The 16,562-nt window shown below is 37.9% G+C and overlaps 1 protein-coding gene across 4 annotated transcripts in view; it reads left to right on the top strand.

Moving 5' to 3' along the window:
* The window catches only part of pgap1 (post-GPI attachment to proteins inositol deacylase 1), a 45,741-nt gene that overhangs the window by 28,108 nt on the left and 1,071 nt on the right, over nt 1-16,562 (top strand). For 3 of the 4 annotated variants that reach the window (XM_072912017.1, XM_072912019.1, XM_061926403.2), the window contains exons 20-26: nt 2,402-2,586; nt 2,666-2,896; nt 5,554-5,689; nt 7,173-7,223; nt 7,303-7,496; nt 12,172-12,276; nt 12,360-16,562. The exon at nt 12,360-16,562 is cut by the window's right edge. In XM_072912017.1, coding sequence (XP_072768118.1) covers nt 2,402-2,586; nt 2,666-2,896; nt 5,554-5,689; nt 7,173-7,223; nt 7,303-7,496; nt 12,172-12,276; nt 12,360-12,498 — 1,041 coding nt within the window. In that variant the 3' untranslated portion in view covers nt 12,499-16,562. The remainder of the gene's footprint in view (nt 1-2,401; nt 2,587-2,665; nt 2,897-5,553; nt 5,690-7,172; nt 7,224-7,302; nt 7,497-12,171; nt 12,277-12,359) is intronic. The other variant, XM_072912018.1, reaches the window with a different exon arrangement.

Here is a 16,562-nt window from a genome sequence, read left to right as displayed (position 1 = left end):
AGTCATATAACTTGCTATGTGACACATGTTAACTGTTAGCATGCTAAATTTTTTAGCTAATTTTGCAACCGTTTACTCCAGAGTCATATAACTTGGTATGTGACACTTGTTAATATTAATATTAACATGCTACCTTTTTTTTTTAGCTAATTTTACACTTTTCTCTCTAATGCCACAGCCGTACACGTTAGTCATATAACTTTGTATGTGAAAGATGTTAACTGTTAGCATGCAAACGTTAGCATGCTAGCAAGCTAACATTAGCATGCTAACTTTTTAAGCTAATTTTACACTTTTTTCTCTACTTCCGCAGCCATACACCTTAGAGTCATATAACTGGATATGTGAAACAGGCTAACTGTTAGCAAGCTAACGTTAGCATACATGCTAAGTGTTAGCATGCTAATAATTTAGGATAGATATGTAGCTCATTTTGTACGGTTGCACCTAAAACTCAAGGATTTAGACACGTGGCACCATCTTAAAAGTACGCCGGCTTCCAGCGACCACCGTCCAGACGTCCAGGGCACAGATAGCAGGCCCATCAAAATTTTTGCTGGAATTTTCTAGTTGTTATTGTTATTTGAATGCACGTATACACGAGGAAAGGTCAGGATGAACCATTACAGACATGTTCACATTCAGGTAAAGGGCAGCTCAAATGCCAGTTAATTGGTTTAAAAATAAAGATACAATTAAATAATATTACAAGGCTAAAGATAAATGTATAATCTTGTACTGTAAAATGCTATATTGTATTGCACAGAGCTTGAATAAAGGGTTATTATGTATTGCACATAGCCCGAATAAAATGTCAAGATGTATAAACATAGATGTGTAAATGATGTCTAAATTTTGTTATATAAGTGCTCAATTATGACCTTGAATGTATTACTTTTTACAATAATATAATGAGAAAATAAGATAATATAATGATAAAGGATGACAATATGATTAAAGATGATAATATAATGATAAAATATGATATTTTGAAACATGATAATACAATTACATAGCCATAGATATCTATGGATATAACATGATTATGTAATGATAATGTAATGATAAAACATGATTATAGTAAAAATAATACATTTACAGTATTTCAGTTTGTAAATTGTAAAACAATCATTGGACTTTTTAATCATCTACCACTTGTGCTGATTCTTCACCTAAAATGTCAAAAAAATATTTTTTTTGTTTGTGGTTATGACATGACAAAACATGGAAAAGTTCAAGGGTCTGAATATGTTCAAGCCAGTTTATTATTCAAAATATGTAAATACAAAGTATCAGTGTTAATTTGTTGACTAATAATTTTCATCTTAGTTATCGTCAACAACCTTTTCCCCCCTGATTACAATAAGACGATAAGGAATAAAAACAAAATGCACGTTGACTAAGACGGTAACAAAATTTACTGACATTTTCGTAGATTAATACAAACGAGATGATAGTATTGACAGAAACGAATTCCTATCATATTTAGTTTTGTCTTGCAGATTGGTGGGACAAGTTCGGAATATATCCCATCACAGCTCTTTAACAGCACACATATATGAAAAAGGTCTTTTCCACAAGTGAAGAGGACACATTTTATTTTTAATGTCATATGATTCCTTCAGCAAGCAGCAGGCAAATCATCGTGACATCTACACAAATGTAAGTTAAAGCTGTGTGTATTTGCTGCTTTCGGTTCTCCCGCATTCACAAACCAATTATAGTGAAGGCATGCATCGCAACTCCGTTTTACAACACACATACAGACCTGCTTTGTCAGCGTCGTAGCATGAAAAATACAAAAAGTGTCTGAAAGATATTTATTGGGATTGACCATTGTAAGCATCATACACCATTCCTGACAATAAGATCATGCTGCTTTTTAGTTAAACAAATGCTTTGCATGTAGTCTATACAAAGGTGCTTTCAAATTAGCTTTAGAGAGGCCTTCCTTGTCTTTTATACTTTATATTTTAGTTGACTAAATTTACTGTAATTTTCGCTGACTAAAAATGTTGTGTAATTTCATCAACTAAAACTAGACGAAAACAAAATCGATTTAGGTGACTAAAATTAGACTGAAAATAAAATATTTTTTTCTCAAAAGACTATAACTAAAACTAAATTAAAGATTGCTGTCAAACTTAACACTTATTATATTATTGCTGTTCATGTACATCATGAAGATGTACATGGTATAATCATTTCACCATGAACTGCTCAAATACATCATTGCTGGCCCAAAATAAATCATATTCATGCCCATAAAATAATGACATATTCTTTCTCCTTAAACATCATCGTCTCTCCTGTTTGTGTTGCTTGATGAGGATTGTCCTTTGAAACATATCCGTTGTATGGTGAATGTTGTTTAGTCGCACAATCTTGTCTCATTTGACAGGTTCTGAGGTTCTTTGGCCCCATGGTGCCAATGTACACCAGTGTAACGCTTCTCCTGGCCTGTGGGGTTCAGCTCTGTTCCCTCCTGACATCACGTCGACCTGCAGCCACACACCTGCTGCTGTGTCAAAGCTTCCAACCCCATAAAGTCAACTTGCCTGTTTACTTCATCCATGTCATATTGAGGTAGGTTTGGTAGTGGCAGTGGAGCATTTTTAATGTAAGAAAATGTTGCAAAAGTAACATGCCATCTTTAACCTATCAGTTGTAAATGGGCAAAAGATGTGTGGTCACTGCTTGGCCTTCCCCCAATGGATGTGGCCCCTCCCACCTTCCCTAATGAGACCGTTAATGAGGGCATGACCGCAGCCCTAGAATGGCCACACCTCCTCCACCCTCTGCTCTACATCTTTGGAGCAGCTGTTGCATTTTGGGGCAGCACACTGCTGACAGTCATCACCCGCCTGATGTCGTTCATATTAGCTGTGCTGCACAGGTACCAACTATGGAAACGCTGTACAGCAGCCATGTCCGAAGTTGCCTTTGGCTCACGGCACATTCTAGGAATTAAATATTTTGAAGGAGTATTTGGACAACGTAGAAAAACCAAATAAATGCACGAAAAATTGCACCAACTAACAAGACTTTTGGTAGATTTTCATGATGATCATGTGTACTAGATTTGGACGCCCGGGTGGCACGTGCAAATATTTGCTCACAGAACGCCCACATGGCAGGTTTCCAGCAGTCGTGTGTAAAATACATCGATTTTGGCCAGGATACAAATAACCTATAACACAAATGTGAAATGTAGAGTGTTTTCATTCAGAATGAGTTGCTTTTACTGTTATTTCCAAACTATAAATCGTACTTTAATACAAGATGCACCCACTTAATTTTTGGAAACGTTTCATTTTGTACATCAATTCACCGCACACGTCTATATATTAAACATAAAATAATTTCACAGGCGTTTATGTTTATTCACAAATGTAACAAAAGACTATAATACAGTAGCCCACCACAGAAGTCATTGAGCTCTGTCTTCCCCCTGCTGGTCACTGGGGTTGTCAGCATCGGAATTGAGGGGACTCGGGGTTGCTTTGCCTGGTGTTTTTTCTGGTTTGTTATCATTTTCACTTTCGTCTCGAGGCAGTTCACCTCTGGGTTTGTGCCTTCTTCTTTGACCCATGGTGGTCCAGCATTTTGAGGTCAGTTGATGGTGGTGTATTTCCATTCCATGTGTTTCCTTCTTGGATGGCCAGGTCGATTGCCTTTGGATTGGTGGCTACGTCATGTGCATTTCACTCCCCGGTCAGAGTGATAGCATTACGGGCTGAATGGCTGACTGATTGTGATTGATTGTGTGTGTGTGTGTTTAATTTGATGTGAACAATTATATTGGTCTCATGTAACAAAGCAAAATTTATTGGCGCGTGCGAAGTTTGCAAACTTTGAAAAATCCCTAAATCATCGTAATTAGCGCAAGGTTCAAAGCATGGGAAAAAAGTTACGATTTATATTCGGAAAATTACGGAAATTGATGTACAATGGAACCTCAATTTACAGACTATTCAAATTACGAACAATTAGATCGAGCCAAACGTGCTTGTGTGTGCGAACTATGTCTCTATGTCCAGCTGACAGACATTTGGTGTACCTTTTCTGTGTTTTTTCACCTTTTGAGAAGTTTTGTCTACTTTGCTAACTCAATATGAGTCCCAAAAAGACAACAAACCAGCATGTAAAGAAGGAGGGGATCCCTGAGGATCTAAAATAAAAAAAGACTATTTGCGAGGAGTACTTTAAAAGCGCTCGCAAGTATGGAAGAAAAAAAAATAATTGTGATGAGACTGGACCTTTCGGCAAGAAGATGCCAAAAGTGACTTATATCACACCACCGGAGAAGGGACTCATCTCTTTCAGCACTCACAGAAACACAGCCCCCCCCTATTTTCCCCTTGTTTCTGTCTGCCTGCTCCCTGCTCCAGTCAGCTGCACATTCGCCGACAACAAAGGAACAAGTGGTTTTACATTTTTAAATGTTTATTATTGTTGCAATATGGTTGTTAAAGTTAGGGATTTTTGTAATTTCAGATCGTTTGTGATGACACTAAAGGGACTTCTGTGTGTGTGTGTGCGCGTGTTGACATAGCAACGTATACAGGACAGTTTAGCTTGTTTTTGTTGTTTATGCTTGTTAATTAACAGATAGTTGATCCATCATCCCCTTATGTTTCATTTTGAAGATACTGTGTAAAACTTTATATTGTGTTCAAAATGTACTTTACTAAAATAGGAACTTCTGTCGAGGCTGGAACCCATTATTCATATTTACATTGTTTCTTATGGAGAAATTTGCTTGAATCTTTCTATTTGCGAACCATGTTGAAGAACCAATTATGCCAGTAAATTAAGGCTCCATTGTATTGATTTTAGCATGTTGAAAATGAATTAAATGTAAACAATATCCAAATGGTCCTTCAATTGCCATGTTTCGACAAAGCTGCTGTACAGTCATATGAAGCACACATACAAGTATACTATAGAACAGGGGTCCCCAAACCTTTTGACCCGGGGGCCTCATTGGGTTAAAAAAATGTGTCTAGGCGCCGGGCCATCTGTCCATCCATCGATATATATATATATATAATGAGACAGATTACACACACACACACACACATATATATATATATGTGTGTGTGTGTAATCTGTCTCATTGCAGATTAGACAAACTGTCTTTTCCTTACACTGAACAAAAAAAAGTCATATGTCCACTGATGTTTAAAAACTCTACACTCAGGGTCTATTTTACGTTTCCCCAATGATTTTGCCATTTTTTTTTCTTGTGCCTAATTTGCTTAATGATAATGACACTGCGACGTGAGCGTCACGTTATAGATGGGCAAATGCATTTTTAGACTATATGATTTGCCTGAGCTGCTAGGAGACCCTGAGAGTAACAAGCAGTAGAAAATGGATTGATGGATGGGCTAGAAAGGACAGATTAAAAAAATTATTTAAAAAAAAAAAGGGTGGGGGGCTTTTTTTTGTTTTTTTTAACTTGGGACTACCCGCGGGCCGTAGTTTGGGGACCCCTGCTATAGAAAGTAGTTTTTCAAATACGTAATAAATACATGTTCCATGTGCTAGACCATCCGTCTCAAGTGAGTGTGGTACACTACAACTGCGGACCCAGCTTCTTGTCACTCTGCTTCTGACTGTTGTGGGCGGAACATGCTGTGGAGCGTTGTCAATCATTGCTGCCTTTCTGCTGCACCTGTACAGAGTGAGTCCAGAACATGTTCTTCCTTTGACATAGCAGCAATACTTGATATATTCAGCTTATTCATGTTGTGTGGCTTCAAGATATTTTTTGGGGACCTGCGACCATTACAGTAGATTTCCACTATTCTTGGCCGTTACATTCTAAGACCTCCTGCTAACAGCAAAAAAAAAAAAAAAAATGCTAGCAATTGAGACTATAGTGTTTTGCCCGCAGCCCTTAACACTACTTTCTACCTGAAGGCTTTCTGACTCGTTGATGTCAATGAGGTAAAGTCAGTTAAGATAATAAGGATTAAAACTAAAATGTTATTCTCCATTCGTTAAAATTGCCAAGGATTAGAATGCAGTTACCAAACTTGTATTTAACCAGGAAATAATCCCATTGAGAATTAGTACCTTATTTTCAAGGGAGTCCTGGCCAAGAGGCGTCAGCAGGTACTACAAAGCTACATCATAAACAGTAACAACAAACACATATACACATTAACACGATTAAAAAACAAGTGCAAGTAAATAAGGTTACTGCATTTAGATTGTTTTAAAAGCATTCAAGGGTATAAGCTCAGTTAATTTCCAGTCAACACGTTACAACGTATTCCAAGCATAAGAAACAGATAGCAACAGCTGTTCATTTGAACAGAGAGAATAGGAGTTCACTTTACTTTGTGCTAGCTATTAGGTTGCAAATGTGTGGCTTTAGAAGTTAGATAAAAGTTGTTGCTGGCTAAAACATAGCTTAACCGGTCAAAAGACCAAAACTTCCTTCTGGTAGCTTCCCTGGAAAATGTCCCAATACTAGTAATAAAAATAACCAAAATACAGATGTGAAAATAATATAATTTTGACTCTTAACAGGGACACCGAAAAACGTTTATATTTGGCACCTAATAAAAGTCAGGATTATGCTGCTATCAAGGCATCAATGTACACTGGCTCGCGCCTCCCCCTCCAAACGCTGCTGCTGGCTTGATGTTGAAATGTTTTTGTGACTTTGGATCAACATTTTAAAAGTGAATGTTGTAACTAATAAATTAGATTCAGCTCCACTGATCCTCCTTATCTCTCTTTAATTGTCATTGTTCACTGATGACTAAGGAAGCTAATAAGCTAAACCATCCACGTCCTAAATATGCCTCAAACACTTATAAAAACATCAAATGTATAATCCCTTACCACTAATCAATTATAATGAAAGATAACAAATACAACAGATGCAATTGAAGTCATGGTCTAGCCTTTAGCCTAGTCATTAGGCTAGCGCTACAACTGTGCTCCCGTCTGTTCTGGTCCCACCTCCATCTCCCCCATCGCCCTATAAAGCGGCTGCCGGTGGTACAGTGCTCTGCAGGCTACTGCGCCGTCCTGCCAGTCGCATTAAGGTCTTAACTTGTTGTCATTTAGCTGCTTTGTATGTTGTAAAGGTAATGTACGACACAGCAAGGAAGCAGTTAATAACATTTTGTATATGGAATATGTACATGCAGGTACTAAGACTACAGATGACTGAAAGGTACTTGAGTCACATTCTAAATCTGGTAAGAAAAAGTATATTTGATTAGCATACTCAGAGTGAGAGTAACTGTTTACTTCCATGTGTACTTAAAATGTTTGCAGGTACCTCAGAAGCACAAAGGAAATGCACATTCCAGTAAGGCCAAAGAATGTAACGGCACACGCGCCCTGCTGTCAGAGTTGGCTTTACAAGAGGCCAGAGATGACCTGCAGCTTCACCTCACCTTGTGTGCACTCTTCACTGTACCTGTAATGCTCAGTACACCCTCACTTTTACACTGGATACGCAACTTGAGGTAGAGTCTTACACAATCATTCTTTCACATGCCTTCTAAAAGTGTAAAATGAACAAGATTAAAAGACACCCTGTCTGCTGTTTGAAAAAACTGTCTTCACAGTTGCTCCACTGTTCACACTATTATTATCGTCATATAGGAGCACACGATTATTATTGTCATATAATATTTTATATTTTTATTTCCATGATTTTTGTTTTTAATTTATGATAGTTTGTCTATTATTGACAATATGGTTCACCGTCTGTTGGCAAATCCACTTTATTTGTTCTCGACAAACAATCTTATGAAGTTATAAGCGTGTTTATATTTATTAGTTCAATACTCTGTGCCTTCTGCTGGGTTAATTTATACACTATTGTTAGGCCCATATACCTTATTGGCACCAACACTGAAATTACTACTGCTCTGCGCACCGTCTAACATGCACTACAAAGAACAAAATAAATACATCATCAAAAGTAGATGATCATCACTTTAACCAGCTAACAACATACATTATCAAATATACATGATCATCAATTTAATTAACAATATACATCATCAAATATACAAAAGTAGCTCTTATCTCAAATCAGTATTGCCCATTGAAATTAATTAAAATTCAATTATACATGTAACATACTTTTAAGAAGAAAAACAACTTTTAGATAATAAATAATAAAATGAAAAACAATACAATAAAATGTAGTATAAACAACTACAGTAAAGTAGTTTTATTGAGTAATGCAATAATACTGTACAGCATTTACCTTGTGGAATGGACTCTTACGGTATCTCCTTCCAGCTGTCTATGAATGTTCTCATTCATCCAGGTCACTGTCATCTCAGGGCATTCAATCGATTGCAACTGAACTGTCTGGTTTTTCTTAGAAGATGTTTCGCCTTTCATCCAAGTAGGCTTCATCAGTTCGTGCTCATACACTTAGACTGGTCAGATCTAGTCTAGCGGCTGGTGCCATAACCCCAAATATTATACTCCAAAACTAGGAGGGTGTGCCTGGGCAAGCATGGTTCTGCCCTACCATTGTGAGAAAAACAACTGTTTTGATGTAAACGAGCAAACCTTGACATAGATGGCTTCCCTCACTCTTTCGTACCATCCATACTTCCTGTCCAGTATCTGTAATTTTTTTCTCTCAAAGAAGTGCTGTTTCTCTCTGAAGTGCAGGTAGACAACTGAGTCTTGGCCTGAAGAGTTTGCCCGTCTATGCTGTGCCATGCGGTTTAGTGGCTGTTTTGTTTCCCCAATATATGAATCAGTGCATTCATCATTACAATGGATAGCATACACCAGATTGTTTTTGTGGGTGTGAGGTGTCCGGTCTTTAGGATGCACTAGTCTCTGTCTCGGGGTGTTGCCTGGTTTGAAGTGTACTGGGGTGTTGTGTTGGTTCAAAAAAATTCTGAGTTTCTCAGAAAGATCTGATACATATGGAATGACAATATGTTTGCGTCTGTCACCTTTTTCCTCTTCATCCACTCTGTTCTTATTATTTCTGGAATTGGATGCACTTTTCACAAACGACCAGCTGGGGTAATCACAGATTTTGAGGGCTTCCCTCAAATGCCTCTGCTCTTTCTCTTTTGCCTGTGGGCTGGTAGGAACATTATCAGCTCTGTGTTGTAGGGTTCTGATAACGCCCAGTTTCTGTTCCAGTGGGTGGTGTGAGTCAAAAAGTAGGTATTGATTGGTGTGTGTGGGGTTTTGGTAAACCCCGACATGGACGCTCCTGTTTTCTCCAATGTGGACATCACAGTCTAAAAAAGGCAACTTACTGTCTTTGACATCCTCACGTGTGAACTTGATGTTTTTGTCCACTGACTTAATGTGTTCGGTGAAGGCTTGCACTTCTTGGTTTCTGATTTTTACCCATGTGTCATCCACATATCTGTACCAATGACTTGGTACAGATTAGAGAGCTATGAGCCCTCTTTTCCATGTCCTACATGTAAAGGTTTGCTACTATTGGGGATACATGTGATTTCATGGCTCAACCATGTTTTTGTCGGTAAAACATTCCCATGAATTGAAAGTATGTAGTGTTAAGGCAAAGTTCCAGCAAGGTCCAGGTGCTTCTCCGTCTAACACACCATCAGCAGCTTTTTCATATTTTCCTGGATAAAAGTAATTTAGATATTAATTTGGCTGGCGTTATTATATATCTTTATTCACTCCTTCTGCTTCAGTGTGACGCAAATTTTCAAGTCAACTACACACACGCACACACAAACACACGCACACACCTCAATCACATGTTTAATTTTATTTTATTGAGCATTGATTATGCGAAACAAAAATAACATGCAATCATACATACATATACGTATACCATAAACACTTATATAGAAGACACATACAATGCTATTTTTTTATTTCATTTAGAACAGTGTAAACCAGGGGTGCTCACACTTTTTCTGCAGGCGAGCTACTTTTCAATTGATCAAGTCGTGGGGATCTACCTCATTCATATATATAATTTATATTTACTTATTTATGAAATATATGTTTTTGTTAACAAGTTAAAGGTGTTTAATGATTATGCAAGCATGTTTAACACATATAGTTAATATTGTTAATAAATTAAAGGTGTTTAATGATAATACAAGTATGTTTAATACATATAGTTAATATTGTTAACAAGTTAAAGGTGTTTAATGATAATACAAGCATGTTTAACACATATAGTTAATATCGTTGATAAATTAAAGGTGTTTAATGATAATACAAGTATGTTTAATACATATAGTTAATATTGTTAACAAGTTAAAGGTGTTTAATGATAATGCAAGCATGTTTAATACAGTTAATATTGTTAATAAATTAAAGGTGTTTAATGATAATACAAGAATGTTTAATACATATAGTTAATATTGTTAATAAATTAAAGGTGTTTAATGATAATACAAGTATGTTTAATACATACAGTTAATATTGTTAACAAGTTAAAGGTGTTTAAAGATAATGCAAGCATGTTTAACACATATAGTTAATATTGTTAACAAGTTAAAGGTGTTTAAAGATAATACAAGCATGTTTAACACATATAGATTCCTTTCTTTCATGAAGACAAGAATATAAGTTGGTGTATTACCTGATTCTGATGACTTGCATTGATTGGAATCAGACAGTGGTGCTGATAACGTCCGCATTTTCAAATGGAGGAGAAAAAAAGTCCTCCTTTCTGTCCAATACCACATGAAAGTGGTTGGTTTTTGGTATCTTATTTGTCCAGCTTCCGGACTCCTTTGTATACACTTTACAAGAAATACATTGTCGGCAAACTCCGTAGCTTGCTAGCTTGTGCACGCCAGCTTTCTGAGACTCTTATTTTGTTAGCACAACTGTGCAGTCGGTCTTTGGAGTTTTGACGACAGGTACGGCGCCAGAGTCTGTTGAAATAAAGTGTTTCTCGCCTTCCAGTCGGTAATTTTAATGAGCTGGCAGCAGCCAGCGTCATGTCAGAAGACCCTCGGGTGCCGTGAATGTCAATCAAGTGACGAAAGTGACGTCATAGTGAAGATTTATGATCGCTCATTTTTAGGACTATTTTTTAATGACTGGCTGGTGATCGACTGACACAATCTCCACGATCGACCGGTAGCTCGTGATCGACGTAATGAGCACCCCTGGTGTAAACAAAACCCCCAGGTGAAAAGCCTGTCTAATCCATCCCCTACCCATGAAACAAAGAGGGCATCAAGCCAGAAAAAATAAAGAAAATTTGCAAGTAAAAAAAGAGTAAACAATAAAGTGCTATTACAATGTAAACATTAATATACAATCATAATCACTTTCTTCACACCCATCCTTGGAAAAACTAAGTTATGTTTTGGATAGCTATTAGCTAATACTAGTGAATGAGACACTGGCTGTTCTTATGGCATTCATTATGACATGTGTTACACCATCGGGATGTAGTTGAAGGTAGGTTCCAAATTCACATATGATTATTAAACAAACAAACTAAAGATATACACTATCAACTTAGGGATGGCGTGGCGCAGTGGAAGAATGGCCGTGCGCGACCCGAGGGTCCCTGGTTCAATCCCCAACTAGTACCAACCTCGTCATGTCCGTTGTGTCCTGAGCAAGACACTTCACCCTTGCTCCTGATGGGTGCTGGTTAGCGCCTTGCATGGCAGCTCCCTCCATCAGTGTGTGAATGTGTGTGTGAATGGGTAAATGTGGAAGTAGTGTCAAAGCGCTTTGAGTACCTTGAAGGTAGAAAAGCGCTATACAAGTACAACCCATTTATCATTTATTTATTTATCAATTATACATTATGTATACATCACCAATTTAACAGAAAACATTGTTACATGCAGGAAATGTAACCCAAAATGTTGTAACATGAAACATAATCACAGTAAAGTGTAACGGGAGCGTAACACAAAATGTCGAAACAGAAAATGTAACGCTAAACGTCATAACAGGAAAACGGAAACACAGTAACTGGAAGCATTGTTACACCTAACACAAAATGCTTCAACAGGAAACTTGATTGGAATTGTCCTAACATGAAACACCATAACAGGAATCGTTTTAACATGAGGACTATGAAGTCTCTTAACTTAGAAAAAATATAATTGAGACAATTCTAACCTTCATTTGCAAAATGTACCTTTAGTTGAACAGGAGGATATTGGAGCTTTCTATTGTGTTCCTTTGCAGGTACTCCTCCCAGCTTGATCCTGACCCCTGCTGGCCTTACTTTGTACCTGTGATTCTTGCATACATGCTGCTTATTAGCGCCAAGGCTTCTAAGCTCAGCAACAGGTATGTCAGCACATACATCACAAAGTCTAACCCACCAAATTCTGCCTAATATCGAATATTTTGTCTTGTGTTGTTTTTTTTAGTAAACTGCTGAATCTGACTTCCTTCCTCCCATTACCTGTGTCTATCGCCATGGTGACCTTCTCACCGCTTCACCTGTACAGAGTGACCTATTTCCTATTGGTAGTCCTTATTCCACTGGCATTGTGTTGTCTGCTCTAACGGTATTTAGCGGCTGTTGTGATTGGAGCAGAGCTGCAGATGTACATTTGCTAGGTCAATGTTTGCATGAAGACCTTTTACAACTAACACAGAGGAGGTGATGGCCGATCAGGTAGACTATTTAACCAAGCTTGCCTTATCTTGTACATCTAAAGCTCTGCTCTATAGCTATCCTGTAGTTCTTTATATTTATCCTGTATATCTATAGCTCTGCTCAAAAGCCAGTCTGCCTTCAACATCAAGCCACTACACACCTTGTTAAGATAATGTTGGTTGGTTGCACAGTCATCACTGCCACAGTCACTGATGCTTCTTGCGTCAATGGCACCCTGGGCGAAGCCCCCTTCCAGCGCTCATCACTCCAGATCACCTCCCCACAACACAGGGATAGATCATATATCAATATATGGGACAAAGTGAAGGTTACGTACATGGAGTAGATTTAATTGTGTAGATGCAATAAGAGCACCGCTTAATGCATTTATTTAACTCTAAAACCAGTTTATTCTCAAGAGAAATCGCACCCTTTTCAGAACCACTACTGATGAAAACACAAAAACATTGGCTTCATCAATGGCGCCCTGTGTGTGATACATGATGCACATATGCCAGAAATCACCCCTTTCCTCACAGATTATGTGATGTTGCAAATAGCGATGGCTCAAATTGTAATTCAAATGTTATCTCACTTCCTTGTCTACATTTACAGACATGTCCACTTGTGATGTCTAATTGTCTCCCATCATACCTGTCTCCCATGCCACTTTCCATAAGGGGCGCCACAAATATCATGTCCAGTAAGCGTGGGCGATAGTACTGATTTAAATAGAGGGTCAGGATTGCAGATACCAATACTTTTTACTTCAAGATCATTACATGATTTTGTGATTTTGCCTGTAAATAAGAATAAAACATATGACAAAAAAAACCTATATTTATCAACAAACAATATATAAACAAAATACAACAATGTACATTATCAATAATATAATAACATTCCATTTATTAAATACAATTGTTTGAATGAATTAAAGTCTGAAGTAAAAACTACTATTGGCTGTAGATGATGATAAACAAAATGTGTACAACACAATAACAAAGATATTTGTAAAAATTACAAAAAGAAAAACTAAAAATATAAACTTTTCCATGATGTCGTTTCAAACACTGCCTCAACTTACAGGACACATGGCAATAGCTGAATTTCCCCCAGGGATCAATACAGTACTTTCTATTCTATTCTCATCTAATAGCTTCACTGATAAACCTCCATCTTTTTTTCATTAGTTCTGCCTTTATAAATAATTTCCACGACACCAATGCAGATTTTTAGTGGGAGTTTGTTGCTTGTATCAGTGCCCTCGTAGAGACTGGCATACTTCTCCCACTGTATGGACACTTGTGTTTTATTTGCTGGAATAAGTTTGTAACACCCATACTCAGCAGCACACTTTGATATTACACTACTGAGTGAAATCACGGTGGCAAGTATTGGCAGCACAGTATTTGGAGAGTCAGTCAGGTTGACCAGTTTTGTCCAGAGCTGTCAGTCTTGTGTTGGGCCCCCAGCGTCCAGCAATGGAGTGCGTGGCTTGCCTCCTGGTCTTTTCCAACCTTTGGCGGAACATTAACAGAATGGTGTTGTCTGGTCTGGACTCTGCCGGCGGAAATGAAATAACCATCTTATGCGTGTCTGTGCTGTGAGAAAGGATGCAGTGTGCAGACGTGCAGGCTCTCATAACTGGTTCAGACCACCTCATTGGTCCTGAGGAGATCTTTTTTTTATGTTGTTCAAAGGATATCTTTCTGAACCATAGAGAAGGATCTCACACACTGTGAGAGATTGTATTGTGTTGCCGAAGTGGTTTCCAGATTGACTGTAAAGTTAATGATCTGTGGATGATCTCCGATTTCACGTCTAAATCTTGGCTCACAGTGGGGCCCAGATACACAAAGTTTTGGAAGTCACAACAGGCTGAATAACTTTGCCACCTATCACACAAATCCTTCACTTTATCTTAGACCAGCTTAACTGAAGGCCAAGCTTCTCTGTCTCTTCCACTTGAACACAATGATATGGTCAGCATACTCCATGTGGACCGGGTGGTAGACACACACTTGGGATCTTTGACCAGGTGGTCTATGACACAATTAAAGAGGTTTGGGGGGAGCCCAGAGTCTTGTTGCATGCCACTGAATATGGTGAACCACTCAGAATTGTTGCCGTGTCTTTGCAGAGACAGCTCTTTTGTGAAGGGAAGTGTTTTTAAAGTTCAAAAGGTGCCCTGAGATCTATGAATCTGTTGTAAAGATGGTGGTCCTAAACTCATGGGATTATTATTATATTGTATATATTATAAATGTATTATATTTACTTACTGTATAGAATGTTTCTTTGACTGCTGATGTATGCAGTATTGCAAAATGTCTGGTTTTTGGATTTGAGTGCATACTGCATATATATACAGTATATTTAGAAAACAAGATATGTGAGAACTGTAGCTGCCTGATAAAATACATACAAGTCTCTACTTGGTAAGCAGGGATCCTTGTTTGAATTGATGTGCCTTCTAAAACCCCAGAATGTTCAGACACTTTGTTCCAAGTTGCCATAAATGTGTGAAAGATGTGTGTCATTTATCTAATCATTCAATTTTATGGCTAAAAGTCTTGTTGTACTGTGTGGATATCATTGTCTCTCCTGACTTATTAAACTTCTTGCTAATTTATTTTTCTTAGCTGATTACTCTTTGCCATGGGTCTGTAACTCGCAGCTTTGGAGCCGCATGCACCTCTTTTATCCCGCTGTTGTGACTCCAGCTAGATTATGCTTCTGTGTACTGTAGTCACTACGCTGTCCCTGGAGGCACCGTCATGAGTCTTTCAAAGTTCTGCATCAGCCATTCAATTCTCGGGGCAGTGTTTTCTGGTGAAAAACCTTGACACTTAACATGATTTATCTTGTTAGTTTCCTTTGTTGCTAATAAACAATGGTAACAAGAGAGGGATTGAGAGTTATTGGAACTGGTGTTGTGTTACATACTTTAATTGCTAACAAAGAAAGCATTTTTGCAAAGGTGGGCAGTAAGCTTTATGATTGAATCACATCAACACAGGGCAACTAACAGCCAACCAATTACAGTCTTTGCCGCATCACTGCTACGCAAGGTTAGACTTTATTTTAGGCGATCATCACGCTACACAATCACATTTGGAGGGGAACAGCAGTTCTTTAATCTATAGAATAGAGCAATAGTACAGAAACATGAAAATATCTAGTAAAGGAGAAACATACAGGACAATTAGATATTTGACAACTAGTGTTAGGCATATTGCCGTGACATAATAATGGTATTTCTAACACACACACAATGGGGGAATAATCATCAACAACTCAAAGAAGTGTTAATCATGTATCAACAATACTCAGTTTATGGACAAGGAGAGATACAGCCACCAAAGCACATTCAATCGCTGTATTAACTATAATGTATAATTCAGAGTAATTTGCCTAAAACTGGTGATAACATAACAGATCATAAAACAGAAATCCAGCAAAGTTGGTATCTTGACTAATTGTCAGGTGATGACAGGTGTTGGTCGTAACCTACAGAGAAACTATTAACTTCATTGGCATTGACTTCATTATAGTGATCAAATAAGTTTTGTGGCTCCAAGTGGGTTTTGACTTGGTGGAAACTGGCCCAAATGGCTCTTTAGGTGCAAAAGGTTGCCGACCCCTGCTCTATGCTGTATCGCAGTTCCAGTGAGACTTCTTTTGAAATGTACAAAGCATTTATTTTCATTCCACTACTTCACATTCAAGATCGCTTACCATCACAGGTACTGTTAGATAGCTTCCGACTCAATTTGTGTATGCAATTGAGGAAAGAGTGGCATTTTCATCAGTGATATCATGCTGTGAGTGTGATATCATGTGGTTGTGCAACAACTTGGTGCAGCTGGTTGAAGAAGGCATCCTTAATGTCTTCATCAATAAGCAACAATAACAGTAGTGCATGATGAGTGTTAACACAGGTTTCTACACCATAAGGCCCAGCTGT

This window comes from Nerophis lumbriciformis, linkage group LG31 (assembly GCF_033978685.3).
Source record: "Nerophis lumbriciformis linkage group LG31, RoL_Nlum_v2.1, whole genome shotgun sequence".
NCBI classification, from domain to species: Eukaryota; Metazoa; Chordata; class Actinopteri; order Syngnathiformes; family Syngnathidae; genus Nerophis; species Nerophis lumbriciformis.
Note: the sequence above shows the minus strand (reverse complement) of the source record. Positions and strands in the feature narration are given on the sequence as shown.